We start from the raw sequence: 23,639 nt of genomic DNA, 5'->3' as shown, positions 1-23,639 counted from the left end.
CTGCTATCTTAACAATTTCTCATCAACTTGTTCAGAAATCTTATTACCCAGCTCTGGAGCAAGTGGGGTTTTTAACTGGGCCTCCAGGTTTAGCGGTGGGGGCACTGCATCTCAGCATGCTGCTGGTACACTCTCATTCCATGTGAGATGATGATAATTCATCTTTACCTCTTGGTTTCTACACTTTCTTTGCAAGATATCTAATTATGAATCCACTACAGTTTCTATTAGATGTACTTTTTGACAGAAATATCTCATTTGAGCTGAATGTCAACTCACCCGTTGTCGCATTATAACTACTTTTCATGTGTCTCCATTGCATATCTTGCATCTGTCCCACCATATGTTTGACTAATGAAATGCCTTCCAATCTTCATATTCTCTCTTTTTCAATGCGCCCCAAATTCTGCTGTCTATCCAATTCGTCACTTAAGCTCTATCACTTCTGTCCTTGCTGGTGTATATTATTTGCCAGTCCCCTAATTTCTTGTTTAAACCTTTTTAAAATCTCACTGTTTTATTACTTAATGTCTTCCAGCTAAAATTGTTGAAACTTGAGATAAAGTATTTTAAAATATGCTTTGCTATTACAGGTGCTTTAAAAATGCAATTTTGATCAACCAAATCTCACAATGTATGCTGGTTTGATTATAGAACATTTTTTCCTTTAGTTCTGAATTTTTGATGTCATGTCGGATGTGTAGTTCCATTGATGTACTTTTAGAGTACATATGTGGACTGGGGTGGGTGATGGGGAGGGTGCGAGCGGTCTCTGGATTAACAGTAGTGCCCCCACCTCTGGGCTCGAAGAACTGGATTCAAGTCTCACCTATCGCAGGTTGAGACATGTCAGAACAGGTTGATTAGAAAGATCTAAATCAACGAACTGACAATCTTGAACAGTAGCACTGGTAGATTTGTTTTCCTCTCCTAAGCTGAACCACTCTTCCTTGATTGTTCACTATATCTTATTGCTATTTGTTTATCTGCTGACTAATTCCCTGTGGATTGTACTTCAACAATGGTTTATTACAGTGACTGCCATGATCCAGCAATGCACACAAGATTTTTAAATTTTTCTCATTACTTAACTGATTCTTTTGAATAATCATCACTTCTTCATAACACTTTTTAATTTGTTTATTGGCTCAGCCAGTAATCCTGCCCTTGCAGATAGAAAATCATAAAAGCAAAAGAAGTAGGAGTAGACTAGATGGTTTGTGCGAAGATTTGTAGCTCGGGTGCTTGTTGTTGTGGTTCTGTTCGCCGAGCTGGAAGTTTTTGTTGCAAACGTTTCGTCCCCTGGCTAGGCAACATCATCAGTGCTTTGGAGTCTCCTGCGAAGCGCTTCTTTGATGTTTCTTCCGGTATTTATAGTGGTCTGTCCTTGCCGCTTCCGGTTGTCAGTTTCAGCTGTCCGCTGTAGTGGTTGGTATATTGGGTCCAGGTCGATGTGTTTGTTGATGGAGTTTGTGGATGAATGCCATGCCTCTAGGAATTCCCTGGCTGTTCTCTGTCTGGCTTGCCCTATGATAGTAGTGTTGTCCCAGTCAAATTCATGTTGCTTGTTGTCTGTGTGTGTGTGGCTACTAGGGATAACTGGTCGTTTCGTTTCGTGGCTAGTTGATGTTCATGTATGCGGATTGTTAGCTGTCTTGCTGTTTGTCCTACATAGTGTTTTGTGCAGTCCTTGCATGATATTTTGTACGTTACATTAGTTTTGCTCATGTTGGGTATCGGGTCCTTCGTTCTAGTGAGTTGTTGTCTGAGCGTGGCTATTGGTTTGTGTGCCGTTATGAGTCCTAAGGGTCGCAGTAGTCTGGCTGTCAGTTCAGAAACGCTCCTGATGTATGGTAGTGTGGCTAGTCCTTTGGGTTGTGGCATGTCCTCGTTCCGTGGTCTTTCTCTTAGGCATCTTTTGATGAAGTTGCGCGGGTATCCGTTTTTGGCCATTCCTAGACGTGATAGTACAGAGAACACCGAACGGAGAATTCACCACAAGGGTATACAGGAAAGCAACACACACAGACCAAGTCCTAAACTATGAAAGTAACCACCCCAACACACACAAACGAAGCTGCATCAGGACACTATTCAAAAGGGCCACAACACACTGCAGCACACCAGAACTGCAAAAAGAAGAGGAACACCTATACAAGGAATTCACCAAAAACGGATACCCGAGCAACTTCATCAAAAGATGCCTAAGAGAAAGACCACGGAACGAGGACATGCCACAACCCAAAGGACTAGCCACGCTACCATACGTCAGGAGCGTTTCAGAACTGACAGCCAGACTACTGCGACCCTTAGGACTCATAACGGCACACAAACCAACAGCCACGCTCAGACAACAACTCACTAGAACGAAGGACCCGATACCCAACATGAGCAAAACTAATGTAATGTACAAAATACCATGCAAGGACTGCACAAAACACTATATAGGACAAACAGGAAGACAGCTAACAATCCGCATACATGAACATCAACTAGCCACAAAACGACATGACCAGCTATCCCTAGTAGCCACACACACAGACAACAAGCAACATGAATTTGACTGGGACAACACCACTATCATAGGGCAAGCCAAACAGAGAACAGCCAGGGAATTCCTAGAGGCATGGCATTCATCTACAAACTCCATCAACAAACACATTGACCTGGACCCAATATACCAACCACTATAGCGGACAGCTGAAACTGACAACCGGAAGCGGCAAGGACAGACCACTGTAAATACCGGAAGAAACATCAAAGAAGCGCTTCGCAGGAGGCTGCAAAGCACTGATGATGTCACCTAGCCAGGGGACAAAACGTTTGCAACAAAAACTTCCAGCTCGACGAACAGAACCACAACAGACTAGATGGCCATTGATCCTGCACTGCCATTCAATAAGATCATGGCTGATCTTTTTCATGGACTTGGCTCCACCTATTTGCTTACTCACCATATCCTTAATTCCTTTACTGTTCAAAAATCGCCTGCCTTTGCCTTAAAAGCATTGAGCAAGGTAGCCTCAACTGTTTCACTGAGCAGGAAATTCCACACATGCACAACGCTTGGGAGAAGTTCCTCTTTGGCTCAGTCCTTAATCTGCTCCTTGTTGTTTTGAGCTAAGACCTCTAGTTCTAGTTTCACCTGCCATTGGAAATAGCCTTCCTGCTTCTATCTTATCTGTTTCCTTCATAATTTTAAATTTTTCTATAACACTCCTGCCTTATTCAAGGTTAAGTTGTTGTCGCTAGTGAATGTGTTGCATCTCTTCATTGATTTTGTTCATACAGCAAGCTAAAAATAATTGAAATTATTTTTTTCAATTTGTATTTCTAAATCTGACTTTTTTTTTAAAAAATGAGAAAATCTGCATAATCTGTCTAGAAATTGTTACAAAACTTGATTTGAGTGCTATAATATAATTTGGTTGCTCCTTGTGTTTTGTCTTAACTTGCCATCTACTTAATCATCACCTGTATTATGAGCATTTCAAAGTATATTCTGGTCCTTCAGCTCTACAAACAATTGAAATTAAGTGTTTGCATAATTGTCAGGTGAAAATATAATAGATTAGAATTTCATTAATTTCACTTGCGCTTGCCCACAGATCTTTTGTGGATTATTTGCATTTGAGATTCTGGTCAACTGCCTGTCAAAAGTGTGTCCCACTTCCTACAGTATCTTTGGAATCAATGTTAGCAGGGTAAGCAATTATCTATTCTTTAATTAGATTAAATTGTAAATAAGTTGGAAAGTTGCAAGCTCTAATTTTAAATCTCATCAACACGACATTGAAGTCCTGATAAGGACGGAGAGGCCGAGTCTCTTTTTCTCTTGACTAAAAAGAAAATGCTGAGTTGTGAGGTGGTGAATGGTTTTAAAATTAAGGATTTTGATGGTTCACACAGAATGTTGTCTCTTGTTGGGGGGTGGGGGGGTGTAACTACTTAATTACTGCAATTGTTGAGAACATTTGCAGCTCGGGTTGAGCTGGAAGGTTTGTTTTCAGACGTTTCATCACCATGCTAGGCAACGTCATCGGTGAGCCTCTGTGAAATGCTGCTGCTCTGTCCCGCTTTCTATTTATATGTCTTGGTCTGTTAAGGTGGATGATATCATTTCCAGTTCTTTCTCTATGGTTGGTAAATGGTGTCCAAGTTGATGTGTTTATTGATAGAGTTCCGGTTTGAACGCCAGGCCTCGAGGAGTTCCCATGCGTCTCTTTGTTTAGCCTGTCCTAGGATGGATGTATTGTCCCGGTCAAAGTGGTGTCCTCCTTGGTTTGTGTGTGAGTATACTCGTGATGGTTGGTCATGTCTTTTGGTGGCTAGTTGGTGTTCATGTATCCTGGTGGCTAATTTTCTGCCTCTCTGTCTGATGTAGTGTTTGTTACAGCCTTTGCATGGTATTTTGTAAATGACATGCGTTTTGCTAGTTGTTTGTTTGTATAGGGTCTGTTAGGTTCTTGAGCCGCTGTTTGTGTGTTGGTACATTTGTGGGCTACCATGATGCTGAGGGTCAGAGTAGTTTGGTAGTCATTTCAGTGATGTAATGTGACTAGAGTTTCTGGGCACATTGTCTGCTTGCTTGGCTTTGCTCTTTAGGAATTGGTGGACTATGTTTATTGGGTGCCATTCTTCTTGTATAGGTATTTTTCTTAGGCTGTTCATAGTTCCTGGGTGCTGCAGTGTGTTGTGGCCTGATAGTGTCCTGATGCAGCTCCATTTGTGGGTGTTGAGATGATTGCATCTGTATTTAAGTATCTGGTCTGTGTGTGTTGCTTTCCTGTAGATGCCGACCTGAAGTTCTTCGTTAACTATTCGTTCCACTGTGACATCTAGGAAGAGGAGTCTGTTTTTCCTCCTCTTGTGAGTTTTATGCCAGTAAGGACATTGTTGGTTTCCTCTAATTTGTTCCATTTTGTAATGACCAGTGTCATCCTCGTAGCGGACCTAGTGTTTGGGTTGGATAGTGGGAGAACTGTTCATTTGAGTCTGTGCATAACTATATCTGCTAAGAAGCCTGATATTGGTGATCCCATGGGTATTCCATTGATTTTTGTTTGTCATTGAAGGTGAAGTGGGTAGTGAGGCACAGGTCTATGTTGCTTGATGTTGTCCTTGCTGATGAAGTTGGTGCTGTCTGGTATTTGTGTCCTAGGTTCCTCTCATAGTGTGGTCAGTGTTTCTTTGGCCAGGCTGATGTTAATTGATGTGAAAGGAGACCATTGTTTTGTCCTCTTCTACCTTAGTGTCTTTGGTGTTCAGGAATTCTAGGTATTTTAGTTTTCCGTGGAGTTCATTGGCTAGTCTGCATGTCGGTATTTCAAATAGAGGCTATGGGTCTGAGGGGAGCCCCTGGTTTGCGTACTTTAGTGCATAGAAACTGGGTGAGTTGGATCTATCCAGTTTCATTTTCTTGAAGATCTGTCTCGTTAATTTATTCTGATTTATGAAGTTTCTTCAATGTAGTTGAAGAAACTTCATGGTTTTCTAGCTGTGTGGTTTATTTAATTACTAGTTGCGCTTGAATTGTCGTCTTAACTGCTGCAACCTATGTGTTATTAGCCATTAGGCAGACTGATCAATAATTTGACCCACTACACTGAAGGAACAGCAATATATTTCCAAGTCAGGATGGTGAATGTTTTGGAGGGGAACTTGCAACTGTTAGTGTTCCCATGTATCTGCTGCATTTATCCATCTGTATGGTAGGATAGTTTGGAAGGTGCTATTTAAGGATCTTTGAATTTCTGGAGTGCATTGTAGACAGTACACATCTACAGAGTGTCAGTGAGAGTGAATTTGGTACCAAATCAAGCAGGCTGCTTTTGTCCTGGATTGAATCAAGCTTCTTGAGTGAAGTTGCAGCAGCCACTCATCCAGGCAAGTGGGAAGTACTCTATCACGCACCTCTGCCTTTTAAATAGTAAACAGACATTGAGGATTTAGCAGATGAGTTACTTGCACGATACGTGGTCTGTGACCTACAGTTGTCGCAGTTATATTCAAATGGCTAGTTCAGTTCATTTTCTAGTTAATGGTAACCCCAGAATGTAAATAGTGGGAGATTCAGTGATGGCAATAACATTGAATGTCAAGGGAAATGGTTAAATTGTCGTCTCATTAGAGAAGATCTTTGCCTGGCATTAGTGTGGCATGAATCAGACTTGCCACTTTTGGATAGAGGGGTGGATATTGTCTAGGTCTTGCTACATTTCAACATAGACTGCTCAAATATCTAAGGAGTCACAAATGTTGCTGATCTTCGCTAAACATCCCCTGCCCCATCTCTGATCTTATGGTGGGGGTAAGGTGATTGAAGCACCTGAAGACAGTTGAGTCTAGGGTGCTACCTTCGGGAATCCTGCAGAAATGTCTAGATCTGAGGTCACTGATGTCCCATTGCCACAACTGTCTTCCTACATGCCAGGTATGACTCCGACTACGGAGAGCTTTTGCCTGTTTCCCATTGATTCCACTTTTGCCAGCGCTCCTTAATGTGATATTCTATCAAATGCAGTACACGCACTACTCATCTCCTAGAATTCAGCCCTTTTGACCATGATAGAACCACGGCTGTCCTATGGTCAGGAGCTGGTGGCCCTGGTGGAACCCAAACTGGGTGACACTGAGCAGGTGCTGCTTGATAGTACTGTTGATAATTGTTCAAAAAATGATGAACATTTTGTAGAGACAATGTAATCATGCAGCACGGTGGCTCAGTGGTTAGCACTGCTGCCTCACAGTGCGAGGAACCTGGGTTTGATTCCTGCCTCGGGTGATTGTGTGGAGTTTGCACATTCTTCCTATGTCAGCATGGGTTTCTTCCCACAATCTAAAGATGTGCAGATTAGGTGAATTGGCCATGTTAAATTGCCCATAGTGTTCAGGGATGCCTAGGTTAGGTGCATTAGTCAGGGGTAAATGGAGAGTAATAGAGTAGGAGAATGGGTCTGGGTGGGTTACTCTTCAGAGGTTCGGTGTGGACTTGTTGAGCCTGAACGCCTGTTTTCACACTCTGGGGATTCTATGATGCAGTCAATGTACAAATATGTAGTGACTTAAAAATCATGATTGAGTCTTGGATTTCTCCTAATCAGAAACTATTTCCTCGTGGTTTCTGTTATAAGCAGCTCAGAATCAATTAGTTTTGTCTGCTTTGGTTTAGCTTGTTTGCTGTCAGTCAAAGACTGTCTTTGTTCCGTCCATTCCAAATTTTTGTCTTGATCTAAATAACAGTTAGACATTGAGAACTTGCAATTTCTTTCAGATTAGATTTGATAAAATTATTTAATTTAACTCAAATTTGATAGTATCTCACTGCACTTCACATTATTTAATTTCTGATCAACCATCTTTTTGGAAAATAATGGTCCCAAGTAATACTTTTAATTATATTCTTACCAATATTGGTTAATCTGAACATGTTAAATTCAACATATTTGGTTTCTTATCTTTATCTTTAATAGAAAAAATATCCTTCTAGCTCGGATCTCTTAAAATGCAATAATGGTTTCTTAAGTTGGCTAAAATGTGCAACGATAGTTTACACAATATAGCAAAACAACTAAGGTATTTTGTAAGAGAGAGCGAGAGGCTGACCAATCAAGGCTTGAGTTAACTAATTGAAAACGTGATTTAGGTTATAAATACTGGATTGTATTTCTGTTTTTAATCTATTCTGATCAATCTGTTCAGAGGTGTTATTACACACCTCTGGAGCTGGTATGTCTTGAAGTGTTAGGGACACTACCACAATACAACAAGTGCTTTAGGAGAAAGTTTCACCTGTGGCCCCTCATGGGTTTAAGCTCTACTGCTTGTGGAGGTGAATGGGCCAAGTAGTTGAGTTGGGGAAAAGAAAACAAGATCTGTTTGTCACATGACTGAGAGGTTTTCTAGGTGGGCTGACATTAAAAATTGAGTGAGAAATTAGAACAATTATTTTAGTCGTGTTGCTGGCACAGAAGTTTGCAAATGTGCACAATAGGAAGAATAATTAGCACAGTGCAGAATGTGGTAATATTTTAAGTATACAGTTTGGGAGACGAATTAGAGGGGAGACATTGGAAAGATTAAGTCCTGTGGTGGTAAGAGAATGTTAAGTTTTTTTGTTAAACGTATTTAAAAATATTTAACATCCCCTATTCTCCCTTTCCTGACTAGTTTGAGAGATCTCTTGCAATGGCACATTTTTTGCCTAACTGGAAAATTAGCATTTTTCGCTGCTTAGTAATGAAGTTTGCATAAATCAGTTAACCACAGCTATCAGTATAGTTGGAAGAAAATCTACCATTAGGTTGACTGTGTGTTCCCTGTCCTTTTTTGTACAGAATGTTTATGTAAATCCTCTAATTTACTTAAAGAATTGATCCACATTGTTGAGACGGAAACCGTATGGTCTCGTCTCCACGTGTTCGTTGGAAGGAGAGATCAAACCGGCTAGAGTTTGGAGCAAAAAACACCGTTTATTACAGAATCAAGACTGGCAAACTATACAACGAATTCAAAAGCATGCAAATTCGTTGGAGAAGGCGTTCTGTCTCTCCCTTCGGATCTGGTGCAGTTATACTTCGCGCTTCCTCAAGTTCCCGGTCAGTTTTCCCTCGTTCAGTCTTCTCATTGGTCGGTTCACCTGTCTGTGAAGGGATTAGTGTCTCTATTGGCTGCCCCGAGATACCTGTCCAGCTCCTGCTGTGCTGAACAATGGGCAGACATCCTGGGTTCAGCAGTTTCCGATCTTGTAAATTAAGAGTTTATTGTTTGGAAGGGTTTCCTCATTGCCATGCGTCTGGCTGTCTGGGCGTTCACAATAGTTCTTCATAGTTGAATATACAGGTATTATCATTTAACACAGGACCCGAATGAGTTTGACGTCAGCGGAGGCATTAGCAAGTACTTTATCAATCAAGTGTAGTATCGGTGCGATTTACACTATCCGATAGTTACCGGTTTCCTTTATTAACAATGAGATTGTAACAGGATGATCTGAAACTGACGGACATGTTCTAATCCCCAAGGAATGTGGCCTGCAGTGGCTGCGTTTACTTTACATGGCTGTGTTTTAGCTGGTACCTGACAGTGTCTGCTTTAATAATGGTGCTCCCCTCCCTAGCCCCAATGTAGGTACCCCGATAGCAGATTCTCCCCAACATTCCCTCCCTTGGCCTCGAAAGAGGCTACACCCCCTTATCCCGTAAGGAACGCAACCCCATGAGGCCACCGGTGTCCGGTGTTGTATCGACCAGACTCACCGGTTCTAAGGAGACAGTCATATGGGGATGAAGGGTGCCCTGAAAAACGCGCCGCTACACAATTAAGCAATAGATGGTCACAGCTGCATGCTAAGCTAAACTAATAGTTGAAGTAATTGAGGCAGTGTCTGCAGAAATAACGAAAAGCACAGGATTAGACAAGCATTGCAATAAGTCATTCAGAGCTGGCAAAATGTACGCGAGTGCGTTAGAATGAGTAAGCCGTTTAGTAAACGCAAGTCTGTAGTCCAAAGAGCCGGCAAATGTAAGTAGGTGTTGTAAGTTTGGAAAGGGAGTAGGAACAGCCTGGTACCAGCAGCTAGGTACCCGCTAGAGATGTGAAACCCAGTGTGAAACTGTACTGTGCCCCGGTGGTCCCGTAGATCAGTATGCTCCAGAGAGCAGCAGTGCTGTCCAACCATCCGACACGGATGCAAGCAGGCAGAAATCGCATCAAATGGAGACGAACGGAGGCCACGCGTTCCGATGTCAATGCGCGACTGTGCCTGTCTTAGGTTGTCCCTCGCCCGAGGGATCTTACCCGTCATTGGCTAACCAGTCGTGCTACATTGAGTAATCGACGCCGACATCCGTTTCACCACCCCAAGGACAGGCGTGGGCAGCTCAGTAGCATGGTCAGTGGCCTCCGAGGGTGGCTGAGGCCAGTCAGGAATACTGGACAGTCCGCAAAGGCCGCTTGCGAGAACAGGAGTGTCTCAACTGCTAAGGCACGCAGTACATCTCACCCACCCGCTGTTATGGAAGGATCAATTCACATATCCCCAATTTGATCGGGCAAAATAAATAAGTGGGGGCTCTTTGGACAACCAGGCTTCATTTAGCGTGCATGAAGATGAAAAGTTAGTCATGAGTACAACAGGATCAGACGAATTCGAAAGAAAGTCATTGAGGGAGCTGACACGCACTGGAGAGATAGCATCTACTACGCCCGAACCGCGAGCTCATGTAAAGGCGGTAGTAGACCAGTGGAGAGACTAACTGGCGGGTCCCCCATCGCCCGCCCTTAATGCAACCGGCCGTAAGCAAAAAACCCGGTATCATGGCTCACGAGCGGAAGTCGCATTACAGCATGTATTGGATATGTCCCTGTCTGTTTGTAGGAGGTCACACACAGGCTGTCGTGTTGTCGGAGTTGGTGGCAGCGGCGTCTCCTGGTGGAGCTCAACGTATGGGGGTCCGGTTGAAAAAGAATGATACCTCATCACCTTTAAATCAGTGAGATGGGGCTGTGGGAATGCAGTAAAAAGGAGTCCCCGCATCACCAGGGTGATATATGGCGGGGTCAGTCAGGAACTATGTGACTACTATGGGAAATAAAGTGTTGTGTTGTATGGGGTCTTTGGGGTGGCATGTCTGGGAGACCGGAATGGACGGGAGGCAGTCCCCAAAGTCTCCAGTCAGTACTCCTGAACATAAGGTCTGTGCTCATGTGGACTGTCAAATGCAACCAGGAAGAGTGTACTCAACCATTTGTGTAAGAGGAATGGGGGGGCAGATATAAAAAGACAATGGTGAAAATAATGAAGGTAGTGTGAAACCCTTAACCATTCTTATGAGTTGCGGACCTGTACGTGGCAGTATTTCAATGAAAAATATCCACAAAAAGGAGTCACATCAAAATAGAGAGAACTCTGTGTGAGGTAGAAGGAGTGGTTTCATGTAAGGGAAAGGGTACAACTTTACACCAAGGAAGTCAGAGGGATTCGTGATCTCAAATCAGAGAAAAAGGCTCCCCAGCACGGGCTGCTACAAAAGGCAGTCGAGGCAGGAGTAGCCAGATTATCCTATAGGTGTTTTAATGTTCATCGAATTACGAAGAGGCAGAAGAAAAATGTAAAAACGTAATCATGACACTGGCCCAGTGTCGGTGAGGTAATTGCGGGGAGCAGTCACGCAAACGGTGTCAAGTCGCAATATTCTGACAAAGTTAAAATTAAGTGTGCGCAGACTGTAGAAGACAATTAATAGGATAATCCGTGTCCATTTGAGCAGCAGCACTCCGCACACTGATACAAATGCAAGATAGTACGAGTGGCAGTTATGACTCGATGGGAATGTGTGTTAGCAGCTGCAGGAGCGCAGGCGCCTGTATGTTTTAAAACGCAATGTTTGAAGTGTAAAAACATTCGTCCAGGAGTTGTGTCGAAAAAAATAGAGTAAGTCCCTCGAGAGGGAAGTGGGATTGGTAATAGTGAGAAGGGAACTGCAATAGACTGCATAGGGGAAGGCCTACGGTACGCCTTGATACTGCGCGGTAAGGGGCGCAAGCAATTTTGATTTGCACCCCGGGGAACTGCCCGTGCTGGGGGCGCCCAACCAATGGGGTTGTCGTAGGACAATCGTTTGATGAGTCACCCATGGAGACCGTTTAGGATAAGGGTCATTAATGTGGAAATGATGAGGATCCCCATCACCTCTGTGGCAACAGGACAATAGAGCAGGTAAATTTCCACCGTGTGGTTAGGGAAGACACAGCGCAGGAGATCCCCCTAACCTCTCAGGGCGCGCAGCGTAAGCCTCAAGGCGGCCGGGACCCCGTCTAGCGGGCAGGGCGGGGATTTTCGCTCCCAGACACTTGGGTATGATATTAGAGCGAACCGCGACTGTGATTCGGAAAGTATGGGTAACATCAGAAAAAGGCGCCTACACAAGGGATAAAGACAAATGTAGACAAAAAGGAGGTTGAAGCACCAACTGAAGGGCACAATCCTATCCTGATGGCTATTTGCTCGCTCGCAGCGGAGTCCATGATAAAAAAGGTGGATCTCTTAAGATAAGGCTGAATGAAGAGTTTAGACAGCAAAGTAAAGTACAAGAAGAGCAAAGATATCAGTGAAATGGACCCATGTCGGGTCGTGTCAAGGTGGGGCTGCATGTTCCCATCTCAGTCTGCACCTCCCCGCGAGGTCCTGTCTCATCGAGTGATTTTAGGGATATATTAGGTTGTGCTGACCTGGAGCAATGAGAGAAGTGGTGCGTGTAGTGGCCTATGTGTTTCCAGCCAGCTCAGTATAAGATATGATGATGATGATTATGGAGAGGGGGCCTTTCTCACTGGGACCCTGATGAGTAAAGCAAAACTCTGGGCAATTAGGAGATTTGCGGTGGAACGAAGTTGGACTGTTTGCCTGGGGGGGCTTGTTTCCCTGAATGAGGGACAGAACGAGAGGTGCAAGTACAATCCTTGTATATGCAAGAACCTGCTTGTGTGAGGGGCCGTGTGCCCTAGCCGAAAGAGTGTGCGCAGGTGCTGCGGGCATGTTGGGAAGGAGAGAGAGAGAATTACAAAAGGCTGGTCAGACAGGTCAGGACAGAAATTGTCGGTGTAGCACTTTCCTCCGTTTAATACTTGTGGATTTGATTAGTTTGAGGGAAGTAACAGACTTTAAAAGATACCCCGGGAAAAGGATCATAAAGGAACCTGGTGACCCTGCCGTTCTCAGTGCGTACCTGTGCGTTGCAAAAGATATGAACAGATGAATTGGAGAGGACTACTCGCAGTTGAAGAGACTGAAGGATTTGGGCATGAGCTGAGTATTGATCCCTGTGGGAGGCGATTGTATGTATAATGCCTTCAAGCAAAAGGCGACGGCAAAGTGCTGCCGATAGTGTAGGTGCGGTGGAGGACAAAAGAGAGCGTTGGCCAGGAGTGTAACAGAAAAAAATGAAAGGCAGGCGTGAGCGCCCACAGTGCAACAGAGGAGTCGGGAACCTTTAAGTTTGCAGTGGCGGTGGCACCATTTAGTTTTTTGGAGACGACGTGACGAACCCTGGTAGGAAACCTCAGGGAGCATAAGACTTTGGAAAGAAGATGGGGCGCAGAGCACGGCAGTGGAAGCATAGTGAGTGAAATGCCCTAATGGAGAGATGAGGCCAGAAGATGAGTTACTGTGTCCTGGTAGAAAACCTCAGGGAGCTGAAAACCTTAAAAAGAGATGGAGCGTAAGGATCCGCGGATCTTCTATTCAGCAAGACCCAGTTGAATTCATGCAAGCTGAATGAAAGACAGAACTAAGACAACCTCAGATCCGGCGGTGAACATAAAGTGTGTGGGTTTGGGAGAAAACGATGAAGGGGCGTGACTATGGCGTGGGGAATGGGGAGCGGGGTTGTAGGATAGGGCAGTACAATCGGCAAGAGGAGTCTGTACGAGATTTCAATGGGAAGGTTTGGTACTGACTGGCAGTTTCAGGTTGCATGTTCAAAGCATTGGAGAGTGTAGCCTCAGACAGGTAGAGGCTACACTCTCAACCCCGCATGGTTGCCAATACCCGCTTTAGGGACTGGAAATGGCAGTGTCTGTGGCAGCAGTTGCTCAACCCTCCCTAGCCGCAAAGTTGAGGAGGGGGGGACAAGTAGCAGGAGGAAATTGCTTTAAATGAGCGTCCATAATGCTTTAGCGAAAGAAAAAATCTGTGGACTCGGGAGAAGAGATAAAAATGGGTCCGTGAGAGGGGGCAGAAAAATGTGGAGGGCATAGACGGAAGAAGGAGTAGGTGGGCCCCCCCTCGTTCTTGGCACTTTGTGAACACGAGGGGAAAAGGGATGGCCTAAACACCCATGTCGGCGGACAAAAAGATGAGTGAGCGGCCGCGAGGAAGAGAGATGGGCCAAGCACCCTGCTGTGTGCTGAGTAGCACGTCCTAGTTGGAGGCCTGAGGCCTGTGACCAGCGGGGGAAAAAGAGAGACAAAATAAGTGGGTTGGGGGATATTCGGGCAGTGGGACGGCCAAACACTGGACATACAAAACGTTGTAAATGAAAACGCACAATATGGCGATACGGCAATGCGCATGTTGTTGGTCGGGACGTTAGAGTTAGAAAGGTACAACCTGTCAGAGAAGATGTGGTTAGAGGCATGATTCATATCGACATCCCAGTAACTGAAGTGGACCTGTTCATCGAGTAATCCCATGAAGTAGGGCAATGACGCTTGAGAGACCCATCGGTGTAGTGGTGGCGCGGTAGTTGAGCTAATAGGGTGGCGGAACGTCCGCAGGCGAGCAGCCCCTTCTAGACTGTGCAATCCTGCCAAGAGTGAGCATTCGCGCCAAAAGCGAACGGGCACCGCCCCAACTGAGCGTTCGCGCCAAAAGTCAGCTGGCCCCGCCCAACCTGAGCCTTCGCGCCAAAAACAAGAAAGCCCTCCAAGAACTAAGGTGACCCGCCCAGAGAAGGGTGACCCGCCAAAACTAGGGTGAGCACGGGACACCCCGGGATTTACCGTCTTAGGATTCCACAACCGTAGTGTTATTAAAATAAAAAGCTCAACCATCCCTTCCTGCGCCGCCTCCCTACATTCAGGTATTCCTTTCCAAGTATAAGAGTAATTAAAAGTGATAGTGGGGGGACAAGCGGCATTTAATCCTAAAAATCAAGACGAGACTATGGAGAAAAATCCCAGACCGTTAAGTTATCAATCCCAAACCGCTAAGTGTAGAGAACAACACTCACGTACACCGACACCAGTAAAACTGCTTTCGGCTGCTGGGCGGCTTCCCACGGTCCCTGTCCGTCACTCAGGCTGTTGGTGCCGGTCCACTGTGCACCGAGACCTGGGATGAAACATTTGTTGCGACACCTCCGTTCGCCACATCTGTTAAAATCACTGCACTCACTCACTCAGTCCCTCTCTCACTGGGCCGGCCCCACACTGGTTTTCATCCACATACATGCCAACCCACGCATACTGTCGGTGTGTCCGTACTCTCGTCTCAGTCTGTCGCAGTCCCTTGTCCCCAGTTTTAGTGACATGTATCGAGGCATTACATCCTCGCAGAAACTGACAATCTGTGTGAAATCGTAGCCTAATACCGGTTTCTATTGTTTGCCGCACTGAATATTGCGGCGAGAGTAGGAGACTGTTTAAATCTTGGTCATTAGCGCCGTATCTGTGAAGGCCTCTTTTAGTCTCGTCAATATTAGGTCTTTTTGGGCGGGCGCTTGGTTAAACACTTGATCCAGTGCTGTCTTGTGCACTGTTACACTGTCCAGTAATAAACGGGCATGCCAAGTTACGTCTGTGCCAACCGTGAGGTGCCACCAGGGCACTCCGGGGCGTATTGGTCGACATTGGGTCATTTTTGGTGGTCCAAAGTTCAAGTTCCCCCATGACGGATCTCACCTGGTGGGTACCGCTTTAAACCCAGTGCGTTTTTCAAAAGCCTGACCTTCGCGTGGCAGACTTCTGCTCTTAACAACCGGTCTAAGGCAAACGCCTGTGCAGGTAAACCCTATCCAGGAGATGAGATCCGCCCTCTGTCCCCTTAGGATGCTAGCAGTGAGTGTGTCTATCGATAGTTATCGGAGTTAAAGTGCTTATTAAAAAGAGAAAGGATCCAATCAGTCAAGTGTGGTCAGCGCTGTATTAATTAATTTCAAAAAGCGTCCAGGCTCCGTAAGCCACGCTTTACCTTAACTCAAAAAACTGCGTCCAGGATCCGAAATCCACGCATTAACTTAACTCAAAAAAACTGCGCATTAACTTCAGGCTAGCCATGGATCAATTAGTCACTTTAGTACTGCGAAAACAGGCAGGTATTAGTGAAGAAGTGAGAAAATAGCTTACCAGTATGGACTCTGCAACGTTGCTGCCAAACTGATTTAAAAGTACTGTTTGTGTTGGTGAGGATCAGGGAGCAGACAAAGACTGTCTAACTAAAAATTTTACCTACTGGAAGTCTTTGCTTTAACAGGCGCTTCCTCCCCTTTTAAAAGTTCGGCCGAAAGTTTGTCTGCCCTCTGGTCCGCCAACGTGGCCAACTTGCGGTCGTCTCTTTCCCTTATCACGTCGGGCTCACCATCTGTTGAGACGGAAACCGTATGGTCTCGTCTCCACGTGTTCGTTGGAAGGAGAGATCAAACCGGCTAGAGTTTGGAGCAAAAAACACCGTTTATTACAGAATCAAGACTGGCAAACTATACAACGAATTCAAAAGCATGCAAATTCGTTGGAGAAGGCGTTCTGTCTCTCCCTTCGGATCTGGTGCAGTTATACTTCGCGCTTCCTCAAGTTCCCGGTCAGTTTTCCCTCGTTCGGTCTTCTCATTGGTCGGTTCACCTGTCTGTGAAGGGATTAGTGTCTCTATTGGCTGCCCCGAGATACCTGTCCAGCTCCTGCTGTGCTGAACAATGGGCAGACATCCTGGGTTCAGCAGTTCCCGATCTTGTAAATTAAGAGTTTATTGTTTGGAAGGGTTTCCTCATTGCCATGCGTCTGGCTGTCTGGGCGTTCACAATAGTTCTTCATAGTTGAATATACAGGTATTATCATTTAACACAGGACCCGAATGAGTTTGACGTCAGCAGAGGCATTAGCAAGTACTTTATCAATCAAGTGTAGTATCGGTGCGATTTACGCTATCCGATAGTTACCGGTTTCCTTTATTAACAATGAGATTGTAACAGGATGATCTGAAACTGACGGACATGTTCTAATCCCCAAGGAATGTGGCCTGCAGTGGCTGCGTTTACTTTACATGGCTGTGTTTTAGCTGGTACCTGACAGTGTCTGCTTTAATAATGGTGCTCCCCTCCCTAGCCCCAATGTAGGTACCCCGCTATCTGGCAGTGCCTCCCCTGCACCCATCTACCAGGCCGTAGTGCTACACCATTCACCTGATACGTCCACTTCCCAAACTTCTCGGCCGGAACGCACAGCATCTTCCTGTGCGACCCGTACTACGGTTTACGATTTTCCCTCTACATCCTGAACTATTATGGCTGTCACGAATTTGACTACCCCATCTCGCGAGGCCCCCTCCACTCTAACCTATTGCTACACTTTCCCTCACTGCATCTCCTGCACATTAAGCCTCGATTGACCTGGGGTGGGATACTTCGGTCGTTCGCGGTTATTTCTGTGTACATTTCTCAAGGCCCTGCCATTCCAGAAGTCCCAATGACTTCCCTCACCAGCCACTGGCTCTCACTACCAGCAGGACACCCCTGCTGTGGTGCGGTGATGCCTGCTGTTCTTGCCTTGAGCAGCGTACATGTGGTTTCGGTGCTTATTCTCTATGCTCCTCTCACCCGGTCAGTCAGCAACGTTACGTCTCTCCCCCACTCCTGCCCTATCCTAACCTCATACCCCGGGGATGCTTAGGTCGACAGTCTACGAACGCCTTCGCTCATTGGCAGCCTACATCAGAAACTACTGTGTGCCCCGACGACTCGCCTACGAAGGTCACATCACCCGACATCGCTGAACGAATTCGCCTCGCATCGACACTGACCAGCAGCAGGCCAGCACCCGGTAGGGTGACGACTGGTTAGCCAATGGCGGGTGGCCCCACACGGATGAGGGCACACCTAAACCAGGCTCAGTCTCAACTCGTGGCCCTGCTCTACACCACTCTCGATCCATGTCTGTGCCCTCTGATGTGCCGGTGAAGTTCTCTACTCTACATCACGACCGGGCCACAGTACACTGCGCTCTGATCACTGCCGAGCCTGACACAACTGCTAGCCACCTGAATTTACCTTTGGATGTTCCGTGGACTGCAGACCTAACTCCCGCACCGACACATCTCTACCTCTCCCTCCCGACCCCACCCCCTTGTTACCTCAACCCCATCACACCCCTTCTCCGTGGCTGACTTATCTGTCTTTCTTTGCAACCCTTGCAGGATCACTATCTCCAGGCTCACACTTCACTTTACAACTAAGGGAGGGCACGATGTACCCCTATACTATAAGGGGGTGTGGCCTCTTTCGAGGCCAAGGGAGGGAATGTTGGGGAGAATCTGCTATCGGGGTACCTACATTGGGGCTAGGGAGGGGAGCACCATTATTAAAGCAGACACTGTCAGGTACCAGCTAAAACACAGCCATGTAAAGTAAACGCAGCCACTGCAGGCCACATTCCTTGGGGATTAGAACATGTCCGTCAGTTTCAGATCATCCTGTTACAATCTCATTGTTAATAAAGGAAACCGGTAACTATCGGATAGTGTAAATCGCACCGATACTACACTTGATTGATAAAGTACTTGCTAATGCCTCCGCTGACGTCAAACTCATTCGGGTCCTGTGTTAAATGATAATACCTGTATATTCAACTATGAAGAACTATTGTGAACGCCCAGACAGCCAGACGCATGGCAATGAGGAAACCCTTCCAAACAATAAACTCTTAATTTACAAGATCGGAAACTGCTGAACCCAGGATGTCTGCCCATTGTTCAGCACAGCAGGAGCTGGACAGGTATCTCGGGGCAGCCAATAGAGACACTAATCCCTTCACAGACAGGTGAACCGACCAATGAGAAGACTGAACGAGGGAAAACTGACCGGGAACTTGAGGAAGCGCGAAGTATAACTGCACCAGATCCGAAGGGAGAGACAGAACGCCTTCTCCAACGAATTTGCATGCTTTTGAATTCGTTGTATAGTTTGCCAGTCTTGATTCTGTAATAAACGGTGTTTTTTGCTCCAAACTCTAGCCGGTTTGATCTCTCCTTCCAACGAACACGTGGAGACGAGACCATACGGTTTCCGTCTCAACAACATTTAGCCATACAGCAAATGGTAGCAATAAACTGCTTAAGGATTCCAAATAATTGGATAAAAATGAGTTAATTTTAATTTGATAGACTGTGCTTTTTTCGCCACAGAATTCTTAGGTGGTTGCTTTGTATTTCTTCACTCGGTTTCTTGCTATTGAGCTACTGTTAACAAAACAGTTATGGAAGTCATAAGAAATGAAAGAGGAACACAAGTAGGCCATCGAGCTTGCTCTGCCGTGACTACACTTGGGTTTCGACTTTTTCTTACCTGCTTCCCCATATTTCTTAGTTCCTTTGGAAAAATTAAGTATCTGCTGATCTAAGCTATAAATATTATCAGTGATCAAGCTCTACAGACTTGAGTAACAAATCCTTCACTCAAAGGGCTGTGAATCTTTGGAATTTCTCATCTCCGTTCTAAATGATTGATCCATTATCCTGAGACTGTCCTTCTTTGTTCTAGGATGAATATTTTTGGCATCTGTTCTGTCAAGCCTCTTTGGAATTGTGCATATTTTGATCATGTTGCTTTTTGCTCTAAATTGCAGAGAATATAGAATCCGGTTACTCAGCCTTTCTTATTGGACCATCCTCTCATCACAGGGACCAATCTAGCAAATGTTTGGTATACTGCCTGCAGTACAAGTATCTCTTTCCTCAAATATGAAGTGCAAAGTGCATACTATGTTCCAGTTTTGGTCTTGCCACAATACAATAATAGTATGATTTCTTTATTCTTCAAACCAATCCAATAGAGGTCAATGCACCATTTGTTTTCCTATTACCTGCTGCATCTGCTTGCTAACTTTTCTTTCCTTGTACAAATGTACCCAAGTCCTTCTGAACATGAGCATTTCATGTCTTTTGTTTAAAAAAAAATCTACTTATGACTAAAGAGGATAATCTTACACTTGTTCCAAGTTTTACTCCATCGTCCCCTGTGTAGTATACTTGGATTTCTGAAAAGTAATGGATAATTTGTCCATTCATTAACTTGTCTTTATCTCTTTTCAACTTTTCTGCATTGCCCTCATAGCTTGCATTCTGATGTCGCTATCAATCTCTGTAAACTTGGCCACGTTATTCCTACCCTTTTAAGTGATTCATGTAGATTGTAGATACCTGAGGTCTGCTGTTGATCCTTGAAGCACTAGTCACAGCTTGCCAACTTAAATTCTCCACTTACCCCTATTGTCTACTTCCTGTTGTTAATCAATCACTTTGTGCTAACCTATGACACAAGATAAAGTATGTCATCTTATTTAATGCCTTTTGGGGATCCAGGTACATTAGATAAAGGAGAACCAGTAATGTACATTCAGTTACATGTTCAAAAACTCTATTTTTACCCTCAAATTGTTTGCTTTTTGTGAAATAAGGTAATTCTTTTCTGATAATCTCCTGTTTTTCGAAATGTGTGAAGTCTTCTGAACAATAGATTTCAATACCTTTATTGACTGATATGAGGCTAAGTGGCCCATAGTTTCCTGTTTTCTCTATTCCTTTCTTGAATCATGGTGTTATATTCGTTAACTTCCATTCTGTTTGGAGAATGAGAATTTTGGAAAATTGAAGTTAGCACGATTGATTTTTGCAGTTAACTTAAGCTGTGGGTGATCAGGTCCTGGGGATTTCAGAATTTTAATCGCTCAAGTTTTTCTAACTTTTTGTTTCTAATTCCAATAATTTCTTTGCTCTTCAAAGCCTCTTGCTTACCGTCTTGTATGTAACTTTAATCTTCTACTGGGAAGATGGATACAAAATATTTCTGCTGTGTTTGTATAATTTCTTAATTTCCCTATGATAAGTTCTCCTGTCCCTTTCTAAGAGCCCAACTATTACTTCAACTACACCTTTGCTTTTTATGTATTTGTAAAATCTTTTGCTACTTGTTTGTATTTTTTCTACCTGGTTAATTAATGTTCTATTCATTTTTTGTAGTATTAGTGACAATATGTGGTCATTTAACCCTGTTTCCGTGGACTTCCTTTATTTAGCCTGCTTGCTTACAAGGTCTTTTGCCTACGCTTGAGCACTCAGACTTGAAGTCTCCAGCTTTTGGTTAGCAGCTGCCTCACAGCGCCAGATACCCGGGTACAATTCCTGCCTCAGGTGACTGACTGTGTGGAGTTTGCATATTCTCCCCGTGTCAGTGTGGGTTTCCTCCAGGTGCTCCGGTTTCCTCCCAGAGTCCAAAAACATGCAGGTTAGGTGAATTAGACATGCTAAATTGCCCGTAGTGTTAGGTGAAGGGGTAAATGTAGGGGAATGGGTCGCACTTCGGTGGGTCGGTGTGGACTTGTTGAGCTGAAGGGCCTGTTTCCACGCTGTAAGTAATCTAATCTAATTTCTTGTTTCTGCTCCTGCACCAAGTCAGCCGTGCATCTGTCACCTCTCCTTCCTAGCTCCTATCATGAGCTGGCATTAAATCCTTGGCTCCCCCTAGTGGAAGTAGTTGTGATGTAGGTAGCTCTGAACGTCAGCTTACTGGTGCATTGTCCAGCTTTAGCCACCAGATGGAGCCTTCAGGCAACTAACTTCGAGCAAGCAATTCTAATATTCTTTAGTGCTTTCATTAACTTTGCCTTTTAGACTTACACTTATTTTACTTTGAAGGTTAATTTTTTTAAAGACTAATTGCCTACAGTGTGGAAACAGGCCCTTCGACCCAACAAGTCCACACCAACCCTCCAAAGAGTAACCCACCCAGACCATTTCCCTCGAAGGCACTATGGGCAGTTTAGCATGGCCAATTCACCTAAACCTGCACATCTTTGTGACTGTGGGAGGAAACCCGCACAGATATGGGGAGAATGTGCAAACTCCCCACAGTTACCTGAGGCTGGAATCGAACCTGGGACCCTGGTATTGTGAGGCAGTAGTGCTAACCACTGAGTCAACGTGAATGTAGACACTTTGGAATGTACAGCATTTCACCCTAATGTTTTAACACTTGTTTTCTCTAGCAGATGTCTAAAATGTCTATTACTATGAATGTCTGGGGTTCTGTTTTAGCTCTACCTGGGCCTTGTAGTACCTGTTCTCAGTCTGATTGTGTCGAAACATCGTCCTTGTTAATTGTAAGAAAGTTCTGTATACATTTCATACTCATACTGTATGATCATGTACAGAATCTTGAAGTGAAACATTATAGTTTTATGTATTTTACATATGTGCCGCATGTGACCCATTGGGGAACATGATATAAGTATATATAAAGTACTTTACAATTAAAATTACTTTTTCCTTACAGGGAAACATCTCCCCTAAAAATTCTATGAACATGTTACTTGGACTAACACAGAAACCATGGCAGTCGCTGTGCAATTTCTATTTCCGGAAATATGCCTTTGGAGGCAGTCAAGGCCATTGCAGTGAGTCCAGCATGATTTCAGAATGCTCTTCGATATCTGTTCCAGTCCTTGTTTTTAACCATACCAGGTTTTTCTGTTTAATAGACCAGTGAGTTATACCTAACCAACTAAAATAGTTGTCTCACTGAGAACAGAATATAACAGTATATTTTTGTTGAAGTATTTTATTTAGAAACGTGTATTAAATTTAAACTCCTCCACCTTGATTATGTTAATGCATCATTGTTACAATCTGTTATTTTAAAATTTGACTTTGATTTCTTTCCAGGAAACTGCTTTTCAAGTTTTAATTTTGTAAAATATTAATAGTAATTTGCAGATGGTTATATCCAAACACCACAAAATCCAGTCAGACTCTGGCCCCCACCCACATTCTCTCTCTGATATATTGATGATCTAATCAGTGCAACTTGCCTCTCTTTGCCAGAATTGGAAAAGTTCATCGATTTTGCTTCCAGTTTCCACCCTGCCCTCATTTTCACCTGGTCTATTTCTGACTCCTTCCTTGACATCCGTTTCTATTTCTGGCAATAGATTGGCCATTAATATCTACAAATAAGCCCACCAACTCCCATAGTTACCTGGACTGCACATCTTTGCATGCTATTTTCTCGAAGATCTCCATTCCATTCTCCCAGTTCTTCCGTCTCTGTTGCATATGTTCAGATGAAGCCCACTTAGGTAAGGGAGCCTCTGAAATGTCTACCTTCCTCAACCAGGATTCCCCAGCACTTTATTGACAGGGTCCTCAACTGGGTGCGAACCATCTCCTGCACTTCTGCCCTCCCCCTCTCTGTTCCCTTCTGCAACAGCAATAGGGTTCCCCCTGTTCTTACCTACCACCCCACCAGCATCCTCATTCAGAAGATCTTCAGGCACCATTTCCACCAACTCTAGCGAGAAGCCACCACCAAACACCTATTTCTGTCCCCCGCTTTGTCCACCTTCTGAAGGACCATTCCTTCCTGGACACCCTGGTCCACTCATTCCCAACACTTCCCTGTAGCCCCAGTGGCACCTTTCCTTCAACCGACTAAGGTGTAGCACCTGTTGATCTGTCTCCAGTATCCAAGAGCCCAAATGTACTTTCCAGGTGAAGCAGCACTTCACCTGCACTTCCCACAATCTAGTCTACTGCATTTGCTGCTCACAATGTGGTCTCCTCTACACTGAAATATGAAGCCTAGACTGGGTGACCGCTTCACAGAACATCTATGTTCTGCCTGCAAAATAAACCCCATGCATCCAGTTGCCTGCCATCCTGTTCCCTAGTTGATGTCTCTGTCTCAGGCTCGCTGAAGTGTTCGAGCGAACTCAGCACAAGTTGGACGAACAATGTTTCATTTTCTGCTTGGATACCTCTGGACTCAGTAGTGATTTCAGTAATTTTAGGTCCTGAACTCTTCCAAGTCCCCTTACTCCACACACAGACCTTGTAATCACATAGGTGGCTTATGCACTACCTATTGTTTGTCACTAAC

The 23,639-nt window shown here is 44.6% G+C and overlaps 1 protein-coding gene across 4 annotated transcripts in view; it reads left to right on the top strand.

The window, feature by feature from the left end:
• Nucleotides 1-23,639, top strand: part of slc30a9 (solute carrier family 30 member 9) — a 149,095-nt gene that overhangs the window by 4,492 nt on the left and 120,964 nt on the right. For 2 of the 4 annotated variants that reach the window (XM_060824543.1, XM_060824518.1), the window contains 2 exons: nucleotides 3,609-3,704; nucleotides 22,038-22,158. In XM_060824543.1, coding sequence (XP_060680526.1) covers nucleotides 22,062-22,158 — 97 coding nt within the window. In that variant the 5' untranslated portion in view covers nucleotides 3,609-3,704; nucleotides 22,038-22,061. The remainder of the gene's footprint in view (nucleotides 1-3,608; nucleotides 3,705-22,037; nucleotides 22,159-23,639) is intronic. The other 2 variants (XM_060824535.1, XM_060824526.1) reach the window with 1 other exon arrangement.

The sequence above is a fragment of the Hemiscyllium ocellatum genome, chromosome 1 (genome assembly GCF_020745735.1).
Source record: "Hemiscyllium ocellatum isolate sHemOce1 chromosome 1, sHemOce1.pat.X.cur, whole genome shotgun sequence".
Taxonomy (NCBI): Eukaryota; Metazoa; Chordata; class Chondrichthyes; order Orectolobiformes; family Hemiscylliidae; genus Hemiscyllium; species Hemiscyllium ocellatum.
Note: the sequence above shows the minus strand (reverse complement) of the source record. Positions and strands in the feature narration are given on the sequence as shown.